At 37.5% G+C, this 25,241-nt stretch overlaps 1 protein-coding gene across 1 annotated transcript in view; it reads right to left on the bottom strand.

Moving 5' to 3' along the window:
• Positions 1-25,241, bottom strand: part of MYH10 (myosin heavy chain 10) — a 201,397-nt gene that overhangs the window by 28,794 nt on the left and 147,362 nt on the right. The window contains exons 23-26 of the mRNA XM_027857033.1: positions 21,353-21,490; positions 20,731-20,854; positions 8,521-8,692; positions 4,633-4,845 (exon numbers count right to left, since the gene is read on the bottom strand). Coding sequence (XP_027712834.1) covers positions 4,633-4,845; positions 8,521-8,692; positions 20,731-20,854; positions 21,353-21,490 — 647 coding nt within the window. The remainder of the gene's footprint in view (positions 1-4,632; positions 4,846-8,520; positions 8,693-20,730; positions 20,855-21,352; positions 21,491-25,241) is intronic.

Genomic DNA, 25,241 nt, shown 5'->3' on the forward strand with positions numbered 1-25,241 from the left:
GGAGCACAGAAGTCATGCTTTATGAAACAGGACAGCTTCTGTATTCTCCTCAGTGCCAAACACAGGACCATGCACTCAGAACTCACATAAATACTTCTTGCACAAAGCTGTCATTCTTGGGGAACAGTGTTTGAGCAATAATAAAGTCATCTTACATTTGGATTAGGCTTCCCAGTTTTCAAAGTACTCTTACACAACCACAGCTGTGAGACAGGCTGAGCAAAGATTAGTACTTTAGTTTTATAAAAAGGACCCTAATGCTCAGACAGGTAGAATGACTTGCATGAGGTCACAGAGGCGCTAAATAGGGCTGGGATGAGAACCCAAGTTTTCCAAATCCTCATCCAACATCCTTCTGATACTACATGCTCTTAGGCATATTTCCAGGTATTCTAAGTTAGGCAGGATAGTGTTAGGGTTTGGGGGAGAGAACAGTAGCTATAAATATGTGGGCACAGTCTACTAATGTATTAGACCCTTTTAGCAGAGGGACAATTACAATCATATATTAACTATTTATCATATAAGGCACAATCTAGAAGACCCAGAAACAAAAATGAAACAGTACTTAACTCACAAAGAAGGTAAATGGAAGATAATTTGAAGAAATCTCTTATCACCTCAAATTGAACACAACAAAAACGGAATTCATCTTCCCTCCACACATTCTCTCACTATTTGGCTCTCTTATTCAAATCTTCTGGTTCTGTCAAAGGCATTACTGCTTTCTTTGTCTCAGCAGCCTATTTGAAGCCTTGTCGGTCCTTCCTTTCTCACTGGATTAAATGTCTAAACTTTTGGCCCGGCACCCACATGCACCAACTGATAACCATCTACTCAAATCCATTTATTTTCATTCCTCAATCTGGATCTTTCACTCCAGTGAAGTGGATCTTCTGACGATTCTCCACTCACACCAGTCTCATTTTTGCTTTTCTGTTTTTGCTTACACTGTTCTCTTTGTCTAGAATGTCCTCTGATGTCATCTCACCAATTCAAATCCTACACCTTCACTGGAGGTATAAATCAAACTCTATTAAAGAAATACACACACATGAAACTGCTGGGAAAACTAGAGAGCAATTTGGCACAAACTAGGCATAGACCAACATCTCACACTATATAGCATGATAAGGTCAAAATGAGTACAAGATTTAGATATAAACAATGATGTCATAAGCATGAAATAGTTCACCTGTAAGAGCTATGGATGTGGAGAAAAATTTATGGCCAAATAAGACAGAAAGGATCACAGGAAACATAATGTATAATTTTGATTACTTAAAATTTACAAAAATTTCATGAAATCTGCACCAAAAAAACCTCCCAAAAGCAGACAAGATTAAAAGGAAAACAAGAAACTGGAAAAAAATATTTATAGCAAGTTTCTCTGATAAAGGCCCCACTTCCAAATATATAGGGAAAAGAGTCAAATTTATAAAAATAAGAGCCATTCTCTATTTTATAAATGGTCAAAGGATACAGACAGGCAGTTTTCAGAAGAAATCAAAGCTATCTATAGTCATATGAAAATATGTTCTAAATCACTATTGATCAGAGAAATGCAAATTAAAAACAACCCTGAGGCACCACCTCACACCCATCAGATTAACATGACAAAAAAGGAAAATGATAACTGCTGGAGGGGATACTGAAAAATAGGGGCACTAATACACTCCTGGTAGAGTTGTGAACTGGTTCAATCATACTGAAAAACAATGTGGAACTATGTCCAAAAGGCTATAAAACTGTGTATACCTTCTTTGACCCAGTAATACCACTATTTGGTTGTATCTCAAAGAGATCAAAGAAGAGGGAAAAGGACCTACATGTACAAAAATATTTACAGCAGCTCTTTTTATAGTGGGAAAGAATTGGAAATTAAGGGGATGCCCATCAATTGGGGAATGGCTGAACAAGTTATAGCATATGATTGTGATGAGCAGGATGATTTCAGAAAAACCTGGGAAATGGGAGAAATGATTATTAATAACCAATGATTTGGGGAGATCCAGAGTTCTTCCCCTTTTCTCAAGTCCTGATTTCAAAAGTTTAGTCTTTTGAAGGATATTACTAATAATGAGATTGGACTAACTTTCTAAACAATCTTGTTCAGACCCCACCCAGGTGGGGAAGCCATTACGTTCTACTCACGTTTAGATGGGGATGGATTGCTCAAGGCTGGGGATTATCATGGTATAGGGATAGTCTCTCTTTGACATGTCACTTTCAACCCTCCCTGTACTATTCATTCTCTCATTAATTTTTAACCAATCAGAGTTGATTGCAACCCTCTGGAATACCCTCATCCAAAGGGCATATAAACTATGAGCCTGCTTCCATGATTCCTTTGGTCTAAGACAGAGATGGCCAAATGATCAACCTTTTATTAATAAACTTGTTGGCATTATTAGTAAAATGATTAAATTACCCAGAAATTATGTCTCAAACTTTTTAAATGCCATAGAAGATTTATATGAACTGATAAAGTAAAGTAAGCAGAACCAAAAGAACACCGTTCACAGTAATAGCAATATTGTAATGATGACCAATTGTGAAAGGCTTAGCTACTCTGATCAATACAATGAACTAAGACAATTCCAAAGGACTCATGCATGCATGCATGCATCTATGTACGTATTTATTATATATATGTATATATATGTGTATATATATCTGAAGTCATGCAAAAAATTTCCATATTAAACTATGCCAAAAGGGCTATAAAATTGTGCATGCCCTTTGATCCAGCAATACCACTACTAGGTCTGTATCCCAAAAAGATTTTTAAAAGTGGGAAGAAGGGGAACGACCCATATGTACAAAAATATAGCAGCACTTTTTATACTAGCAAAGAAATGGAATGTGAAGGGACGCCTATCAATTGGGGAATAGCTGAACAAGTTGTGGTATATGATTGTGAAGGAATATTATTGTGCTGTAAGAAATGATGAGCAGGATGATTTCAGAAAAACTTGGAAAGAATTACACAAACGGATGCAGAGTGAAGTGAGCAGAACCAGGAGAACACTGTACACAGTAACAGCAATGTTTTATGATGACCAACTGTGAATGACTTAGCCACTCTCAGCAATACAAAGACCCAAGACAATTTCAAAGGACTCATGATGAAAAATGCTATCTACCCTCCAGAGAAGGAACTAATGGAGTCTGAATGCAGATTGACGCATACTATCTTTCACTTTATTTTTTTCATGTTTTTCCCCTCTTTCAATCTATATTTTCTTTTACAACATGACGAATATGGAAATAATGTTTTGCACGATTACATACGTATTACTTATATCAAACTGTTTACCATCTCAAGGAGGGGGCAGAAAATATATATTTGATACCTGTGTTTTCAATGGGTGGGGGAGAGAGAGAATTTGGAAGTCAAAAAAAATTTTTTAATGAATGGTAAAAGTAAAGAAAAAAAGGAAAGAAATGTGTGCTTATACATACATACGTATGTATGTATACACACACATATAGAAAGAGTGAGAAAGAGAGCACCTTATTACTCTACTTCAAGTATTAAAATTTATCTCCCCAACTCAACTCTTCAAAGGCAGAGATGAAATCATATTTCCCCTAGGATTAAATACAAAACCTGTTAGCCTGACATTTAAATCTCTTGACACTTTTGGTTCCTGACCTCTTATACAGACTTATTTCATGTTATTCCAGTTTCACAAACTGTTCTAGTCAAACTGGCCCAGTAATTATTCCTCAAATTTGACATGTCATGTCTAGCTCCCATACCTGGAATCTATTTCCTCATTTCCTACTATCTCTCTTAGAATCTTTACTTTCCATCAAGTCTCTGCTTAGAGGTCACCTCCTTTTCTGATCCTTCTAATTGTTAGTATTAATTTTGGCTTCATGTTTATTTCTATGTGTACCTGTTGTGTTCTTCCATGAGAAGGTAATCTCCTTGAAGGCAGGGACTTTCACTTTTCAAAATCCTTCATGATTATAAAACAATGTAACACAGTACCACTAATGCAGTGGGAAAATGGACCCAGAGATCAATAATCTAGTCAAAGGATTATAGATATCATATATTTTATAGATATTTTGATAACTATGCCCTTTGTGCACATACCTCTATTTTTATTCTTAGGTAACATTCATGTCAAAGTTTGACTATTGTTGCCCCTTTATCTTGTCATTTCTTAATTTCATTCCTTCCTCTTTCCTTATTAATGACCCATCAATCCCTTGCTAATCACTGACAGCTAATCAGTAACAGCAAGGTGGTTGAGGATACTTTGACAGATGTGCGGAAAAGGTCTAGAGGCAAGAAATGGGGCTGCCAAAATCTTTTGCTGGGTCTACGCTGAACAGAAAAATAATTTACTTTAGGCCATTATCATATGATGTAAAGAGTGACTTGAGGATAACCGTGTCACTTCTCTGAACCTCAGTTTCCTCATCTATTAATTAGAAATCACACCAGATGATCTCCAAGGTCTCTTCCAGCTTGACTCCTCTGTGCTATCTTCACTACCTACCTCAGAGAGCTGAGGAGCAAATAAATAAATGTGTGCTTTATATTCTGAGGCACTATGTAAATATGAGCTAAAATTACAATTATAACTGATGGGGGATGTTACAAAGGGGAGTTACCTTAACTCCTGCTGAGCTGCAGTGGTATCCAAAGTATCCTCAAGTTCTGTTTTCAGTGCTTCCAGTTCTTCACTCAAGTCTCTTTTTTGCTTTTCTGCTTTATTTCGGGAGACCTTTTCTGATTCGAGGTCCTCCTGGAGTTCAGCAATCTGAGCTTGTAGCTCTCGGACAACTTTCAGTGCATTGTTCTTATGAAGCGTCTCATCATCACCTCTGTTAAAAATCCAGGTATAACAGGAAATCAGATACCATACACACGTATAGACACATATATATGAAGAGTTTTCTTAAATGATACCAATCACTGGAGACCTCAGAAGAGTACCCCAGTTGCCCATTCATTCTTTCCTTGGATGGTAAGAGCCACAGCAATGATGGCAGGGAACTGGGTACCAGAACAGTCCCAATGTTGGTCGTTCATAATATACTGCTGGGGGACGTTATCAGTCAACCCCCCAGTGACCAATACATAGCAATCTATCTAATGTGATTTTTTTTTTTTAAAATCCTAGGTCAGTTGCACACTGCCATATCACAGACAATGAACTACTTTCTATCAGTATTAAATGCAATGTATTCAGGCAATAGAATAGGCATTTTTAATCAACAAAAGAAAACCCAACAGCACAGGTGCATTGTCATTTGAGTATATTACAGACCACTTGAAAAGAAAGAGAAGATTAGGAGTTTGGGAAATGGATAAGAAGCTTGGCCCAGAGGAAAGATATAGTAGTGATGGGACCTTCAGTTATCTAGACATGTGCTGGGCTAATCACATCTTGACTTACTTCAGTAATAATTTCATCATTCAAAAGGTGAGGAACTAACAAGGAAAAATTCTCCTGTGGATCTAATTCTTATTAACAGAAAAGAAGTAATTACTAGGTGGAAACAAAGGAGACTTTGGGAGAAATGATCACTCACTCCTAGAGTTTGTGTTAAAGGAGGAGAAGAAAGCCATATAGATTGACACGCAAACTTAGATTATAGGTTAGTTAGTTTTCATAGAGTTCAGAGGATGTAAGTCCAGAAAGGATGGGAAACTCTCAAAAACGAAATTCTGAAGATACCCAGGGAAACGATTGAAGAAGAAATTGATGTGGATGCACAGGGAGCTGCTCACCAACCAAATCGATAACAGAAAAGAGAGCTGATCAACTCTGATTTTGCTCATGCTTTCCCAGACAAAGAAAAAGACCTTTGCACCAGAGGGGACAGAATGAAAAAGGCTGATAGGAATTTGATACACAAGAGAAGTAAGGAGTAAAGAACACACAACCAAGGGCTCTTAATGCATTCAAGTCACCTGGCTATATTCTCAGGTTAAAAGAACTGGCAGATATGAGTTACTGCAAGTGATATCTGAAATATGATAGAAAATAGTCGATAATCTTAGGTGACTGGGTTTGATTTTGTTTGATTCCTAGGAAAAATCCAGAGTGGATCATTAAAGAGATGATCAGAAAACATCTAGAAAAGAAGTAGTGATTATACATAGTCAAGATTGTAAATATCAAGAACAAGTCATGCCTTGTTTTTTTCTAATCTAGATTTCAGCAAATAATTTGATTCATGCTATTCTTGTGGAAAAGATGAAGAGCTAGGGGAAAGATGCCAGTACAGCTTTAGCTAGATTCAGAATAGAGTGAATGGCTGGACTTGAAGAGAAGTTATAAGTGTTCAGTCTCATCTTGACAGCATTCTCCAGTGGGTCACACCAGGGATTTGTGCTTGGTCCTATATTAGTTAATATTTTTATTATTTATTTGGATAAAGGCACAGATGGTATGTGTATCAAAACTATTGATGACACAAAGCTGGGAAGGATAGTAATCTGGACTCAGATCAATCTTTATAGGATAGAGCACTGGGATGAACCTAATAAGACATAACTTAACAGAAATAATTGTAAAATTGTAAAATTTTACCCTTGGGGTTAAAAAGATAAATGTCAGGTACAAGATGGAAGAAGCATGCTTAGATAGCAATGTGAAAAAGATCTGGTAGTTTTAGTGGCATGGCAGCTCCACTCAACCTGAGCTCATCATGGGTTCCATGAAGAGAGGCATAGCTTCCAGGAATAGGGAGGTGATAGTTCCATTGTCAGATGTCATTCTGGAGTATCAGGTTCAGTGTTGGGCCTCAAAGTTTAAGAACAACATTGATCATCTGGAGCACGTCCAGAGGAAGGTGACCATGATGGTGACAGGGTTAAAGGATTATATATTCTTGACATATAAGAACTGATTGAAACTAAAAGTCTCTTAAAAAGTCTGTAATTATGTTATGTGGGAAGTAGGTAGTTTGAAAGTTACCTGTTTTTTCCCCCAAATGGAAAAATTGGGATCTTTCAGATGGAGAAGGATCCGGAAATTTGCTTTTTGACGGGAGAACAAAAGAAAAGGGTTGAGCATTCCTCTCTGTATGACAGAATCTAATACTACTATAAAATGAGTGACACAGATAAGGGGCTAGAGCAGGCCTGCACGACTTGTGGCCTGTAGGCACGCCAAAGGATTTCGGGCGGCCCGCAAAAAATGTAAAGGATTTTCTTTGGCAGGCTGGAGGTAATGCAGGCCGAGGCCATAGAATCACAGGATCCAAGTTGAAGGGATTGCCATCTAGTCCATCTAGTTCAACCATATTTGAAAAAGCACTCTCATTACAACACACCTGACAATTGGTCCATTCAGACTTTAGTTGGAAGACTTTCAATCAAGGAAACCCCCACAATATGGTGAGGCAGCCCACTCCACTACTGGTCAGTCATACTTGTTAGGAAGATTTTCTTGACATCACATCTTAATATGCTTCTCTGAAACTTATATCCATTGTTCTGGCCACTGGGGCAAAATAGAATAAGTCTAATGTTTCCTCCAAATACTTGAAGGTAGTTATCTTATCCTTGAGTCTTCTCTTCTCTAGGCTAAATAACACTAATTCCTTCAAATGATCTCATTATGACATGAACTTAATGCTCTCTACGATTCTAATGGCCCTTTTCGGGGTGTTGTAAAGCATGAGCAATGTATTTCAAACTGTAGTACCTACAACTGAACACAATACTCTGTGGTCTGCCCAGGGCAGGGCATATGAAGGTCAGCATATCCCTGTTCTTAGGAGCTATACCTTTCTTATTGCAGCCCAAGCTTATATTACCATTTCTTGACTGTCACATTACACAACCAACTCATAAGCAGCTTGCAGTCCACTAAAACACCTAGAATTTATTAACTATGAACTGCACTCCTGATTTTTTACTTATGTGGTCAATTTTTTGAGCCTGTGTAAGACCTGTTATTTATCCCTACTCAATTTCATAATTTCACACTATTCATGCCAAACTCTCAAAAATCTCTCAAAATCTTTTTGAATTCTGATTCTATTATCTAGTGTGCTAGTTATACTTCTCTGTATCATCTGCAATTTGATAAGATGCCTTTATCCGGTATTAAACAGTAAAAATAGTCTTCTGTGTAAGATTATTTCTTGGAGAGAATTTTCTGTAACCAAAAGAGTCTCACTACTTTAGGTCATGAGGCCAAACTTATTCCAAAAGGACCCCTGGTTATAAATTTAATCATTATGTTGACATGAATATAGATTCTTAAGAACAGTCTGCATTCTAAAAACAGAACATCTTATAAATGGGGAAAAAATTGAGGTAAACAGTGTTTCCTCCCTAAGCTTCACCACAAACTAAATACATTTAAATGAACAGAAACACTGGCAATTCTGTTATGGTAAAGCCAGTCAGTTTGGTGTCACATGAATGCTGGCATATGTAGCTGACATCTGGAAAGGTCTCTCCCCAATTCCTCTCCAGTTTACTCAGAAATAAAATGCATATGAACATGACTAAATGCAATGTTCTTAATAATCTCAGACCTGGCAAGAGCACCCTGTAGCTCCTCCTCTTTCTTGGCCAACTGGATCTTTAGTTCTTCAATCTGGGCCTGTAGCTCAGCTATTTGGTCCTGCAGATCTGTAGTTTCACCATCAAGTTTTCTTTTGGCTTTTTCCAGTTCTTGACGAGTTTTCTCTTCTTTTTTCAAGCGCTCTAAGGCAAGACATAGGAGGCTCTTCAACACACTGAACACATCAACATAACCAAGTTGGAATTTTTTCAAGAATATGCAGCTTTTAAAAAATTATTATTCATGAACATGCCATTATCTGTTACATTTTATAAGAGGTCCAGATGTTTGAAACCTGTTACAATTTAAACAGAGACATGAGTTTGACAGGAATTGTATGGAGGAATATTAAGATATCAATGGTACTTGCAGAGAGGCAGATGCAGTGTTATTGCATGCCTGTGGACCAGATGCAAGAGAGAATCGTGGTTGAGGAATAATGGGGAGAAAAGCAGAGATTATTTTTCTTCTTTACCTTTATCGAGATTGGAGTAATGCAAGTATTTGATTTACTCAAGGAATACATTCCAATAATATGTTCTTTAGAATAAAAAGGCTGCAGTGAGAATAGCTTCTGCATAAGATTGTAAAAGGTAGGGACTGTGTTCCAACCTCAAATTATTCTTTCCTTTGCATCTGTTATAAATCAAGAAATAGTATTCTGGGGGGCAGCTAAGTGGCACAGCGGCTAGAGCTCCAGTCTTGGGATCAGGAGGACCTGAGTTCAAATCCGGCCTCAGACATTTGACACTTACTAGATGTGTGACTCTGGGCAAATCACTTAACCTCGACTGCCTCATCAAAAAGCAAAAGTATTCTGAGAGTAATCACTGGCTGCTTAAAAACTATATATAATGGGTTTGTGTGAAATTTCCAATTATATGGTTTTATAAAAGAATGCTAATGTTAGACTTTTATCAGAGAGGTTAAATTCAAGGACTTTCCCTAATTTTGTATCTTTCTTCTAATTCTAGTTGTGTTGATTTTATTTGTACAAAAGCCTCATAAAAATTTTTTTACGTAACCCAAAATTTTCATTTTCATCTTTTATCATCTCCACTATCCTGCTAGTTGTTACAAGTACTTCTTCAGTCTCTAGTTGTAAGGGACATGGTTTTTAATGGTGTGACTTGTTTTGGTTAGATCATTTATCAACTTGGAATTTCTTGTGCTATATTTGACATAAGTTGCTGACCTAACCCATTTTCTACCAAAGTGCTTGAGTCAGCCTAGCAGTTTTGTAGACTAAACATACCCCTCTGGGGCAGCTAGGTGGTGCAGTGGATAGAGCACTGGCCCTGAAGTCAGGAGGACCTGAGTTCAAATCCGGCCTCAGACCAAACACTTGACATGTACTAGCTGTGTGATCTTGGGCAAGTCACTTAACCCCGACTGCCTCACTAAAAAAAAACACACAAAAAAACATACCCTTCTCTAGAGTTTGTGTTCTTCAGTTTATCAAACACTCCACTGCCATGTGTTTTTGCTTTTAGGTTACCTAATCTATTCCATTAATCAATTCTATTTTTTAAAATCAGAAACCAAATGTTAGTGATTTGCAGCAACATATAATGTGAGATCTGGTGTTCTTCTGACACTTAAAAATCTAGAGGGTACCAAATAACAAATCTATAAGATTAGAAGATATTCCCAAAAGGATAAGTGGTCAAAGGATTTTTGTTTTTGTTTTTTTGTATTTTGCTAGGCAATGGGGTTGAGTGACTTGCTCAGGGTCACACAGCTAGTGAGTGTCAGGTATTTGAGGCTGAATTTGAACTCAGGTTCTCCTGACTCCAGGGCCAGTGCTCTATCCGCTGCGCCACTTAGCTGACCATGAAACACACAATTTTTGAAAGAAAGGCAAACTACCAAGAACCATCTGAAAAATTGTTTAAGATAATAATCAAAGAAATGCAAATTTAAAAAACTCTTGAGTTATGACTTCATATCTATCAAATTAGAAAAGATGGGAAAATTTGATGTTTAGGGTGATTTGAGAACAGAGGCATCCTAATCTATAGTTGACAAAGCTAAATGGTTAAACTACTCTGGAAGACAATCTCAAATTATGCAAGAAAAATCACAAAATTACTCAGTTTTACCCAGAGTTTCCACCACTGGATCTATAATCCAGGGAGGTACAAGAGAACAACAACAACAAAAAGACCCACATATAGGAAAATATTCACAGCCAAATTAAAGGACAGGAAAAGTGGAAGACCTTGACTCAAATCCTGCCCCATGGCACATACTACCCATGTGACCCCAGCAGGTCACTTAACAACTGGCTAAGACTATAAAATGAAGAGAAGGTGCCTCCTTGCTATGGTAGAGGTAGCTTTCTATATCAATGAATTTTCAAGTCCAGTCCCAATAGGATTATTATATGTAATATCAAAAAACTGGAAACAAATTATGTGCCCCAGAGATTATGGAATGGCTGAACAAATTGTGGTATGTGAAGATAATGGAATAATTGTGCAGTAAAGAACAATGAATATGAAGATTTCTGAGAAAGAGGAAGACTTGCATATAGCTATAAAGAATGAAAAAAGGAGAATCAAAAGAATACACAAATGACTATAATGTAAATAAAGACAATATGGAAAGGTGACAAAGATCAAATCAAATGGTGTTACCAAATGATTAGCTAAAGCCTTTCTGTTAAGTAATGATAAACTATAAAAGTAGAAGGTGAAACCACATACTATCATTCATAATCTCCCTATTAGGAGTTTGCTTAATTATTTTTTGGGGGAGAGGGGATGTATTTTGTGGGAGATCTCACTGTCAAGCAGAGTGCACTGAGTGCTCTATTTTCTGCATTGAGAGCTCTAATTTCTTACCTAAATTCATTCATTCATTAAGGCTGCTAGGTAGTGCAGTGGATAGGGGTCTGTAGCACCAGTAAAGAGGGAGTGACATAAGTGATAAGGTCTACAAGAAAAATGATTAATCACCTAAGGCATCAAGAGAAAAAAGACCTCAATAAAAACCTAGCACACAAACACATAAACTGAGAGGATCCTAAAAATGAGAAGAAAAAATTAGTAACTACTAAGAGAACCTGAAGTATGATTAGCAAATATTACGAGATAAAGGAAAGTGAAGCAATAATGCCTGTTACAAGCCAAATTCTTATGGACTCCCCTCCCCCATAATGGAACAATGACAAAAAAATCTCAGAACAGCTCAAAACATAAATAAAAAATCATGAAAGAAAACAATTATACTAATAATAGCTAGTATTTATAGAGTACTAACTATGTACCAGGCACTGTGCTAAACATTTTACAATTATTACCTCAGTTTAAATGACTCGCATAAGGTCAAACTGCTAGTTTCTGAGACTGGATTTTAACTCTAGTCACTGCTCCACCAGCTGCCTGTCCACTGGATTCCCACTTCTGCTTACTACCTGCTACTTCTTAAGGGGTAGAGAGTGGGGTGGTCACTGTAGCTTTTAGATTCTCCACCTTAATGCACTCCCTACTTCCACCCTGCACCTATGCAGGTTTTCAACCTGACTTATTCTGTCCCCCTACTCTTTCTTACATATGTCTGGGCAGTCAGCATCAGCTGCTTCCCGAGGGGCAGCAGTGTTTGGGCAGTCACTGTAAGCTAAGACAATCTCTGCCCTGGAGAATGCATGACTGGTTTCTATTGGCCTCTCCCTCAAGTTCAGGGAAGCTACCTATGCTCTAATGTTTTCAACCCTCCTAATTCAATCCTCCTCTCTGTTCTCTTTCATGTGACTGGGATAGAGTCAGTGTTTGCCATGTCTTGTGGGGTAGGAGGGATGGGGGTGGTTCAGGCAGAGGCCGTAGGGGTCCCTACCATGGCAGTAGGCCCAGGGCAAAAGCCTGCAACTTAACTTGTGCTAGCTGCCCTGGCTGTGTAGAGGCAGGTATATTTGAGTGTGAGAATTAGTTCTACTGGGTCAGCTTATGAAGGTTACTGCTTTACCTGGTGTTATCTTGTCTTTTTATCTTGTGGATTGGTGATTGTAGGGTTGAAGCAGTTTACATGGTAACATATCATCTTGCTAGTCACAAGTTTTCCTTGCCAAGGCTAATCCCTCTATGTGTATACTTGAATTCATTTCCTCTTGTTCTTTCTAAGCTCTTTCCCTGCTGCCTATAACAATGTTTAAGTTTTCTCTACCCTTTCCATTGACCTCACCATCCTTCCCCTCAAAGTCATCATCCTATATCTTGCCTCCATTTCACTGGCAAAACCTAAAAAGGATAGATAACACATTAAGTCTTAACCTACTTACATCTCAACCTTTTCAAATTTGATTTTTAACCCTACCACTCTACTGAAATTATTGTCTCCAAAATTACCAATGAGCAAGATTTAACTGCTAGATCCAATGGCCTTTTCTCATTGCTTAGTAATTTTCTTGCCCACATGGTAGCTTTTGACATTGCCAAATACCTTCTTTTCTCCTTGGTATGTTCTACTCCCTTGGATTCTGGGACACTGCTCTCTCCTGGTCTTCTTCCTACTTCTCGGACTGCTGCTGCTTTGCTAGATTCATCTCCTTATGCATGTCTATCTATGTGTGGCCCAAGGATCAATCCTGGGCCCTTTTCTCTTTTCACTACATTCTCTTCCTTTCTGATCTCAGCAGTTTCTGCTAGCTCAATTATTATCTGAACATCACTAACATCTTTGGCATTGCCAACAGGCTGCAATACATCTCCATGTGAATTTCCCAATTCACATCTCAAACTCCACATGTACAACTTGGCTTCAACTCTCATTTCTAACATTAATTAGTTGAGTAAGCAAAGGCAAATCACTAAACCTCTCAATCTCAGATTCTTCAACTGTAAAATGAAATATTGGTAGTACCTGCAGTTGAGGTTCAAATGAAATCACTTATGTTAAGTACTTTTTTAGAATATAAAGCATGTCAATTATTATTGTCATTTTTACTAAAATGGAACTAATTTCCTTGCCAAAGTGACTGCTCTGCCAAAGTTTCCAATTTCCATTCAGGGTATTATCATCTTCCAACTTACTCAGGTTCATAACTTGGGAATTATCTTTGACTTTTTAATGCCCAACTATGGCCAATCAGTTGCCTAGTCTTAATGGTTCTCCCTCTGCAACATTTCTTGCACCTATCACCTTCCCTTTATTCACAGAGCCACTATTCTGAATTCAGGCTGCTTCATACCTCCTTCATCATTTAATAGCCTCTTAAGTGGTGTACCTGCTTCTAATCTACCTAATCTATTAATTTCCAACTTCTGGCTTTTGTAGAACTTTAAATGAAGGAGATTTGGAGGCTTCTGGAATAGTGAAGAAGGCCCAGAGGTTAATTTGGGGGAGAGGAGATTTGGGGGGAATTGAAGAGAAAGTAGTAAGAGAATTTAAAGGAAGTGTATGTCTGTAAAGTTAATGGCAAAATAGTAAATAGTAAAAAGATAATTACAAGAAAAAAGGGGGCAGAGCCAAGATAGCAGAGTAAAAGCAGTGACTTGCTTGAGCTCTCCTCCAAACCCCTCCAAATACCTATAAAAAAATGACTCTGAACAAATTCTAAAGCAGCAGAACCCACAAAAAGACAGAGCAAAACAAATTTCCACCCCAAGACAGCCTGGATGGTTTATCAGAAAAGTATATTGTGCCAGGCTGGGAGAGAAGCGCAGTTTGGCATGGACACACAGGCCGCAGCGACCCTGGAGCAGACCTCAGGACTGAATCGTGGCCAGCTGTGGCGGTTTCCAGTCTTCTCAACCCATGAACACCAAAGACAACTTGAAAGGTCAGCGGGAAAAGTCTGTGTCAGCAGGGAGAGAGAGAAGCCGGTGGTCTCAGCTCCAGTCCCTGAGGTTGGCAGGGGCAGCGGCTGCCTTCTGAGCTTCGGGCCCACAGACTGAGGGGGAATTCAGTGGCTGATTAGAGGGGATTGCAGGAATCTTTCTGCTGGTGCAGGATTCTCTTGCTTTGCCCATGCTTAGATCTGGGTCACAGTTCTGGGTGGCGGTCCAGGGGCAAGAAGGAGCACTTGCATGGTGGAACTTGTAGTGGCTGTGAAGAGGAAACCCTCCTCACAGTTCCAAGACAGAAAAGAGTGCTCATAGACCAGAGCACAGGTCAGGAAAGGAGTAAACACCTCGCCCTTGATCATACCACCCTGGAAGAACTGAAAATTTACAGGTCCCTAGAAGTATCTCTGAACACAGCTGCACAAAACCCCTGAACCTTGGGATAGTACATTCTCCACACTGGAAACAGACTCCTACCTTAACAAAGAGTTTATAATTCAAGTCATTGGCCAGGATCATGAGCAAGCAGCACAAAAAGAGTCAGACTATATCATCTTACTATGATGACAAAGAAGATCAAAACATACAACCAGAAGAAGACAATGAAGCCAAAGCTTCTACATCCAAAGCCTCCAAGAAAAATATGAATTGGTCCCACGTCATGGAAGAGCTCAAAAAGGATTTTGAGAAGCACGTAAGAGAAGTAGAGGAAAAACTGAGAGTGATGCTAAAGGAGACCCAAAAAAATGCTGAAGAAAATAACACCTTAAAAAAATAGCCTAACCCAAATGGCAAAAGAGGTCCAAAAAGCCAATGAGGAGAAGAATGCCCTTAAAAGCAAAATTAGCCAAATGGAAAAGGAAGTCCAAAAGCTTACTGATGAAAATACTTCCTTAAAAATTAGAATGGAGAAACTGGAAGACAGGGACAATTTGAGAAATCAAGGCACTGTAACATTAATCAAAAGGAATGAAAAAATAGAAGAGAATGTGAAATATCTCATTGGAAAAACAACTGACCTGGAAAATAGATCCAGGAGAGAGAACTTAAAAATTATTGGACTATCTGAAAGCCATGATCAAAAAAAGAGCCTAGACATCATCTTTCAAGAAATTATCAAGGAAAACTGCCCTGATATTTTAGAACCAGAGGGCAAAATAGAAATGGAAAGAATCCACCGATCACCTCCTGAAAGAGATCCCCAAAGGAAAACTCCTAGGAATGTTGTAGCCAAATTCCAGAACTCTCAGGTCAAGGAGAATATATTGCAAGCAGCCAGAAGGAAACAATTCAAGTACTGTGGAAACACAATCAGGATAACACAAGATTTAGCAGCTTCTACATTAAGGGTCCAGAGGGCACGGAGTATGATATTCTGGAGGGCAAAGGAGACAGGACTACAACCTAGAATCACCTACCCAGCAAAACTGAGTATAATCCTTCAGGGTAAAAAATGGTCATTCAATGAAATAAAGGACTTTCAAGCATTCCTATGGAAAAGACCAGAGCTGAATAGAAAATCTGACCTTCAAATACAAGACTCAAGTGAAACATGGAAGAGGTAAACTGGAAAGAGAAATCATAAGAGACTTATTAAGGTTGAACTGTTTACATTCCTGCAGGGAAAGATGATATTTGTAACTCATGAGTCCTTTGTCAGTATTAGGGTAGTGGGAGGGAAAAAATTATACGTTTGTAGCGATAGATAGCGAGAGGACACAGGGTGAGTTGAAGACGAAGGGGTGATATCTGGAAAATAAAATTAAGGGTGGGAGAAGATTATATTGGGAGAAGGAGAAAGGGAGAAGTAGAATGAGGTAAAATATATCACATGAAACAGACAAGAAAAGACTTTTACAGTGGAGGGGAAATGGGGGAAGGTGAGAGGGAATGAGTGAATCTTATTCTCACAGGATTTGGCTTAAGGAGGGAATAACATACACAATGGGGTATGGAAACTTATCTTACTCTACAGGAAAATAAGGGGGGAAGGGGACAAGAGAGCAGGGGGTTGATAGAGGGGAGGGCAGACTGGGGGAGGAGATAATCAAAAGCAAACACTTTCGAGGAGGGACAGGGTCAAAAGAGAGAATAGAATAAATGTGGGGTAGGATAGGATGAAGGGAAATATACTCAGTTTTTCACAACAGGACTACTATGGAAGTGTTTTGCGTGACTACACATCTACATAACCTGTATCGAGATGCTTGCCTTTTCAATGAGGGTGGGTGGGGAGGGAGGAAGGGAGAAAATTTGTAACCCAAAGTTTTAAAAACACATGTTAAAAATAAAAAAAAAATTTTAAAAAAAGAAAAAAGGTACTAAGGAGCAAGATGAATGGCACTTTGACAAGCAGTTAGACATTGCAGTTCTCTAGGATATCTCCTAGCAAGAATTACGAAGGACTGAACAAATATGAAAACAAGGGGAACTTTTCAGGGACATTTAGAGTACACACAGTATTTATTTGTGCTCAACTAAGTTAACTCATCTATGATATAATGCAGGACTTAGAAGAGTGAAGGTAAAAGGGTTCAAAGAATGCCTCTATACTCTCCAGGTTATCAGGAAGAAGGGTTTCATTGTGAAAAAAAAAAGTAAAGAAAAGAAAAAAGCATCTGAAGAGGTCGAGGGGACCATTCCATCCTGTGTTGGGCAGTGGGAGAGTGGAAATTATAACTCAGGATGAAAAGGAAGGAAGAACATTGAGCTCCAAGTTAAATAGCAGATACGAGGATCTTCTAAATGAGGAAGAAGCTGGTCATCTTTCCAAGGAATAACAGTGTGGATCTATAACTGCCATTAGGATAGAGATCATTCATTAAGACTCAGAGCAAGAAAAGATGAGTAGTGGTGGCTGGTATATTCATGATGAAAGGTACCAAGTTGTCAACATTATAACAACAGAGCAATCTGCTGTCTTGAGGGATACATGTCCAAGACATGACAGAGAACTAAAAACTAGAATATTACTATGCACTTCTGATAATTCACATGGAAACAAATGATATTGCTAGAAGGATTCTAGAAGAATGCTAATAGATATCTCCACCTGAATATTCCGTTGGCCTGTCCAAAACAACTCATCTGCTCCTTTAAACATTCCTATATCTGCTACAGGAACCACCTAATAGTCACCTGCGTTCATAATCCTGGAGTCACCAGAGACTTTTGGCTTTCCTTCACCCCCATAATCATTTATAAAGTCCTGTCTATTGTAGCTCTACATTTCAACATCTCTTAAGTCTGTCCCTTACTCTTCACTTCCCAGATCATAAAACTAGTTTATGCTCTTATCACCTCTCATTTGGATGATTTTTAATAACCTTTAAAAAAAGTTTAATGGATATTTTGTTTCTTATATCACCATAGAGTTATGTATCCCTCCCTTCTTTCCCTCCCCAAGAGCTATCCCAAATGACAGATAGTATTTTTTAAAGGGGGAAAAAAAAGCAGACACAACTGATTAATTCATTGAAAAAGTCTGAAAATATGTGTAATGTGTACCACCTATGGACCTCCCACCTCATACAAAGGGTAGGAAGGGGCATCGTCTCATATCTCTTCATTTGAGTCCATTTGGATCTTCATAATTTATTCCTAGGCTCAAATGCTTCCAGGAGTTTTACCCTGTCTCAAGCATAAAATGCAAGTTCCTCAGCCTGACATTTAAAGAACTCTATAATTTGGTTCTAGTGTTATGTCACATAGCTTCTCTTTATCAACTCTATGTCCCAGTCATACTGGAGTAACAGCTGGGCCTAAAACCCAACATTCCATACCCTGCCTTGCTGTACCTCTCCTTCTGTCTCTCTAAATCTTTACCTTCCCTCAAGGTTCAGCTCAGGTGCTTTCTCATCTGTGAAGCCTCCTTTAATGCTTCCAAGTTGATTTCTCTCCCTCTTCAAAATTATCTACCATTTACTTCTTTCTGTACATGTATAATTTTGATGAGAGCATTGTACTGAATCAAATGCTTTTTTATAGAGAACAAATAATAAGTACAGTGTGGTCTTGCAGTCCCAACACCTTTAGCCCAATTTAAGATGTGGCCTACTTTAGAATATTGTTACCTGACTGCTACTTTGTCCTACATCATTGTGATGTCCTAGAACTAGTAGAGAATTCTCATAAAAACTTTTTGGGTTTTTTTTTTTTTTTGTTAGGCGACTGGGGTTAAGTGACTTGCCCAGAGTCACACAGCTAGTGAATGTTATGTGTCTGAGGCCGGATTTGAACTCAGGTCCTCCTGACTCCAGGGCCAGCGCTCTATTTACTGCATCACCTAGCTGCCCCCTCAAAGATTTTTAAGATAGGAAAGAGTAGACATATAAGTTGAAAGTTACTATTTTCTTGATTGTCTTTTGTGAGAAGTATTAACATTTGAGATCCCCTCCCCTCCAATATGCTGTTCTCTCCTTCTTCAAATTATCTTGAAAAATGATTCTTCGAAATTAAAGCTATTTATAATCATACAAAAAATGCTCTAAATCACTGATTAGAGAAATGCAAATCAAAACAACTCTGAGACACCACATCACACCTATCAAACTGGCCAACATGACAAAACAGGAAAATGATAAATGTTGGAGAAGATGCGGGAAAATTGGAACACTAATGCATTGTTGATGGAGTTATAAAGTGATCCAACCATTCCAGAAAGCAATTTGGAACTATGTCCAAAGGGCTACAAAACTGTGCATACCCTTGACCCAGCAATACCACTTCTAGGTCTGTACCCCAAAGATATAATAAAAACAGGAAAAGAACAGACATGTACAAAAATATTTATAGCACCTCTTTTTGTTTGCAAAGAATTGGAAATTGAGGAGATGTCCATAAATTGGGGAATGGCTGAATAAGTTGCGGTATACAAATGTAATGGAATACTTTTGTGCTATAAGAAATGATGAGCAGGCAGACTTCAAAAAAACCTGGAAATACTTCCATGAACTGATGCTGAGTGAAGTAAGTAGAACCAGGAGAACATTGTATACAGTAACAGCCACATTGTGCAATGACTAACTTTTATAGACTTAGCTCTTCTCAGTAATGCAAGGATCTAAGACCTTATGATTTCATAAAGACTCATGATGTAAAATGCTACCCACATTCAGAGAAAGAACTTAGGAGTCTGAATACAGATGGAAGCATGCTATCTCCTTTTCTTTTGTTGTTTTGTTTCATCTTTCTCGTGGTTCCTCCCATTAGTTTTAATTATTTTTTACAACATGACTAATGTGAAAATGTTTAATATGAATGCATAAGTCTATTTCGGACCGTCTTGGGGAAGGGGAAGGAGAGAAAGGGAGAGAAAACCTAAAACTCAAAATCTTATGAAAGTGAATGTTGAAAACTAAAAATAAATTATTTTAAAAAAATTGTTTTTTCTCCTCATGGAACCAGAATCTGTTTCTCTGCAATCTTCACCTACAATAAATGTGTCTTATAATGTTAAAAAAAAAAAAAAAAAAGATTCTTCACTGTCCTTGAGGATATCTGCTCTGTTCTTGGTTTAGCCCTGCTGTTGTTCCCATCTTTGTCCCTTAAACTGCTGCTTTGACATGATGGCACTCTCTCTGTTACAGAAATCTTGACAAAGCTTTTCCATTTTTCATATATCTGCTGTTCTCCTTTTAGTTTCCTCCTTAAGTTCTGTCAGAATGAATTGGTTTAATTTGATCTCACTGCAAAACTCTTGTGTCTCAAAATACTTTTGGGGGAAATGCTGCGCATGATCATCCATTATCTTCTTTTCTAAGATTTTTTTTTTACCAATAAGTTAATATTCTAAACTAGTATTGCCCTCGGTTTCAGTTTCTTTGCTTGGCAAGGGATCACGTGCTTGCTGGCTAAGGCTGGTCTAACTGTGGTGCAGGATTTATATTTCTCAGAAATGGCAATGATCTATGTCCATGCTTACTTTTCTTTTTTTTTCCTATTTTTCATTTTTTGGTGTCAACAGTTTGTTTGAAAAGGTCAGATTAGGGTTGCCTCAAATACATACTCTATCTTCCATTCATTCTTTCTTGAAATTTGGTATTGATTTTTATCTCTGCTCTAATAAGTAGATGGTTTGACAGTAAGCAGACAGCTGATTTAGAAATGAATTCCACCTGGGAAACCAATCATTCCTGTCTATTAGAAATGCTCGGTTTCATTGTTACATTTTCTTTTTGAAGAATGCATTAAAGATATTGATATGAACTATCTCTGCATTTTTTAAGCTTTGGCCTTGTTCCTCCCTTTATCCTAAGTATTTCACAACAAACAATAAATTAAAACTAACATTAGCTCTATAATTACAAAATATTGAATTTAAAAAAACATCACAAAATCTGAATGAGTGAGCTTCTAATTAATATACTCTAAAACACTCGTGGTTACAAAATACTCACCTTCCAAGTCTGTGATCATCACCTCTTGCTTATTCCTGAGTTTGGCCAAGTTTTTGGATTTCTCTTCTTCTTCAGCCAGCTGAGAAGAACATTCAGCGATGCGATCTTCCATCAATTTCTTTTCCTATTGGGGAATAACTGACTGCTTTATAAAAGAAATTGAAAGTGGCAAATCAAACTTTTAAAAGTGGTACCAAGCCAGTATCTTAAGCATTGGCATTACTGACATAAAAAAGGATAAGTTGCAACAAAAACTTTGAAGCTAAAAAATTAAATGTGAATCCTGACATTCCATCAATTTCTTTTCCTATTGGGTAAGTAAATCTGAAATAGTTAATGAATTAGTCAGTTTGCTAATTTCTATAACTTGAGAAGTCAAGTAGAAAGTAGGTGCAGAACAAAGAAAGAATTCAATTCAATTTAATCCATTTAGTGAGCACATACTATGTGAAAAGTACTGTGCTAGGCTCTTGAGATACAAAGGCAAAAAACAAAAACACAATCCCAGAAGGAACAATACATGAACTGAGTACAAAATAAAACTCAGGGAGTTTGCATTTAAAGGACATGCAAAAATATCTTTTTTTCAAATTTTAGACTTTAGGTGGCAACACAATAATACCTTGATAAATTTTGAATTTTGGTCCTCTAGAAGTAGAATTTCCTCTTCCATTTTCTTAATTTTGGCTTCTGCTGTGACTTTTTCCAACTGGAGCTTCTGCCGAGCTCCTTCTTCCTCATCAAGCTGCTCTTCTAGGTCCTTTATAGAAGAAGCATACTTAATACATATTTTGCTCACTTCTTCTAGCACAATCTTACTATATCTTAAAAAATAACATCTCAGAATCACAGTAAGAATAGTTATCTAAAGCCTATTAAAAGTAATATACATAGAATTTAAGATTATCTAGTTTATTTTAGATTACCAAGTTAGTATTTACTCTATTTTCAAAATTGTTTTGAACATATTCAATCTCCTTAAAGGTATTAAATGATGTGTCTCAAATTCTGACACTTGGCTAAAGATGAATCAAAAATAAGTACATAATGGAATTTGCAATTGGTTACCTTTTTTGAAGATCACCAGTCTACAAGCCCTTTAATCATCCCTATTACATTTCACATCATTTAGAATCTATAAATTGCACTTATAAATCATTGGTTGCTAATTGTACCATTGTACAAGCAGTTTTTCCCCTTGATACAATCACATTACAGTCAATACCAAAATGTTTAAAACTCCCTGTATTTACGCAGACAGCAATCTGTACATAGCTTATAGTCTGCTACCTCAGGCTCAGATAGGTTAAGTGATTTATCCATTGTCACACAGCTAGCAAGTTAGAGGTGGGATTTGAACCCAAGTCTTTCTGACTCCAAGTCCAGCTCTCTATCTACTATTCCATGCTCCTTCACAGCATTTTATAGGAAGTGAAGTCCTCACTCTTCGGGGATTCAGCATCAAATTCAGGAAGCAAACAGCTGGTATGACAATGAGATTGAGATTTTAAGACCAAGGCTTAAATATAAGAATGACTGGTTCTCAAGCAATATGGCATACACCTAGCAAAGGCTGATAAGCATGTATCCCCCAGGAGTCTTGCAAATACAGTCAAAAAGATTCTAAACTTAAAAAGAAGGGAAGGGATGAGAAAGGTGGGAAGAATGCCTATATATCCACTAAGCTAGATACTAAATAAAGTCTCTCTAATGTGGGAAAGAAAAGTAGGAGTGAAGACACAATTTCATTGGAGAAAAAAATCCAAAGGAGTCAGCAAAAAACTGCAATGATCTCAAATGTATCGCAAATGCACTAAGTACAGGCAACAAACAGGGTGAAGAGCTCACAATGCAAGAAGGCAAATCTGATCTCTCAGGTTTCACTGAGGCTTGGAATATGATGATTATAGGTTTTAAAAAAACTGTGAAGGAATATCATTGTATATAAAGAAGGTATACACATGTGAGAAAACACAGGAACCAAAAGTGGGAAACATGGTATAGAACAACAGAAACAGGAACAGAAATGATGTTTGCACTAGAATATATTTTAGATCCCTTGGAAAGAAAGCAGAAATAGATGAAGATGTTTCATCACTGTGCCATAAGAATCAATTAATAAGCACTTATTAAGCCATGCTCTAGACACTGGGGATACAGACACAACAAATGAAACAGAAAAACATGGAAAGATTTACACAATCTAATGCATGATTAAAAGAACCAAGACAATAATTACATAACTACAAAAAGGTAAAAAGAAAGAACAATTAAATGAAACTGGACACTGTGTTTATAATGAACAAGCTGGGCCCCAAAGAAAAACTGAACAAACCCACTTCTCTCCCTATACTGCAGAACTGGGGGTGGACAATGGGCATAGAACACCACATGCAGTATCAGAGAATAATGCCCATCTTCTCTGTATGTCTTGTATATGTGACCTAGTTGTTCACAAGTGGTTTCCCCCATTAGAATATAAGTCCCTTCAGAATAGGGACTGTTGTTGCCTTTCTTTATATGCCCAGTGCATGGCACATTGATGCTTAAAAATTTTTTTTGATGGATTGATGGATGTCAGTTCAGGGATTCTTAACCTAGGGTTCAAGAACTTATTTTGTAAACTATCTAGTAACTGTATTTCAGTATAATTGGTTTCCTTTGCAATCCTATGTTTTTATTTTATTCATTTAAAAACTTTATTCTGAGAAGGGGTCCATAGGCTGAATTCACCTCACTACTAATGCAGTCCACGACACAAAAAAAGTTGGGTTGGTTTTGGTGAACTGATTTTTAAAAAAACAGATAAGGAGTTTGGTAAACATCGTTAAGCTTGGAACAGGCATGAGACACTCAGGATGGTGAACTTCAATTACCTGGACATCTACTAGACCTGACTTTCTGATGAAAATTCCTTGACTTGCTTTAATGAGAACTTCATGCCCCAAAAGTGAAGGAACCAATGAAAGAACTTCTATTCTGGACCTGGTTCTCAACAAGAAGGCATGAATTGCTAGGGCAGAAATGAAGAGGGGCAAAATAACCAATTAATTTTAGAATATTTGTAATGTGGTGGAGCAGAGAAAAGTCCTCCTATGCCCTAGTCTGACATATGCCAGAGATACTGTGAGAGCAGATTTCAAAGGTTTCAGGTAAGACAGAATGGCCTAGGATTCTATAAGAGAAGTTGGCCCTGAAGGGATGGAAAGATCTTAAGAACAAAATTCTGACAACACAAAAGGAAAAGCATATAATTAGATCAATGTGGCTATACAGGGAATTTGATGAACTTAGATTTTAAAAAGATAAATACACAAGACACAAACAAAGCAATGGATGATGAAGCATGAATCATAGTGAGCTGTGTGTCAAAGAAAAATGAATACAGGAAAAAGAGTGTTTTTAGCTCTACTAGGGAAAAGGAGAAGGAAAGAATAGGGATGCTGCTTGTTGTGCATGTGATGATAACAATGGACAAAAGAAAGAAGGGAGAGATGCACAATTTTTATTTTCCTTCTGTTTTATCTGCCAAAAAGAAAGATCTCTGGATTTTAATGGTTAGGAAAAAAATTAGCCGTCGGGAGATGATAACCAACATAAGTAGAGGTATAACAAAAAGGGCCCTCCAAGCAAGTCACCTTGCTGAAATGAAAATCCTCACTGGGATGAAAGAATTTCAAGGTATTTAAAGAATCATAGGATATGATTGCTGAGACATTGTCAGAAATCTCTGAAAGATCTTGAGAGAATAGGAGAGGTACTACAGGAATGGAAAAAGGTAAATATTGTCTAAATTTTTTAAAAGGGAAAAAAAGTCTAGAAGCTATAGGCCAGTCCTGGCTTTAATTTCAGGAAAAATTCTGAAATTACAGAGATAGTAAACATCTAGAAAAGGAAGCTGTCATCACAAAAGGACAGCATTGTTTCATTAATAACAGGTGATGTTAGTCCAGTCTCAATTTTCTTTTCTGACAGGGTTATAAGACTGTAAAATTAGTGAAATTGTATTGATAGTTTTAGTAAAGTACTAGACAAATTACCTCACACTATTCTTTTGGCCAAGATGGAAAAAAGAGGGCTAAGTGATGGCACAGTTATAGCTGAAATTGTTAAATGATTAGACTAGAAGAATAATCTTTAATGCTTCAATGCTAGTTTTGAAGGAGGTCTCTAGTGAATCTTTGCTTGGCCTTGTGATTTTTAAACATTTTTTATCAATGACCTGGTAACAGCAAAAATAGAATTTTCATCAAATTTGCAGATTGTAAAAAACAAAACAAAACAAAAAAACCTTTTAGGGATAGCTAACACATTGAGTAACAGTCAGGATGCAAAATGCTTTCAAGAGACTGTAACAGTGGGCCAAATATCAAATTTAATAGAGGAAAATGTAAAGTCTTAGATTTATTGGGAGCAAAAAAAAATCACCTTCGAAATTACAGAGGAGTGGAAACATGGCTAGACAACAGTTTGTCTGAAAAAGATCTGGAGAGTTTAACATGAACTTAATA

Source organism: Vombatus ursinus, unplaced genomic scaffold, assembly GCF_900497805.2.
Source record: "Vombatus ursinus unplaced genomic scaffold, bare-nosed wombat genome assembly UNPS02011916.1, whole genome shotgun sequence".
In the NCBI taxonomy this organism is placed as follows: domain Eukaryota; kingdom Metazoa; phylum Chordata; class Mammalia; order Diprotodontia; family Vombatidae; genus Vombatus; species Vombatus ursinus.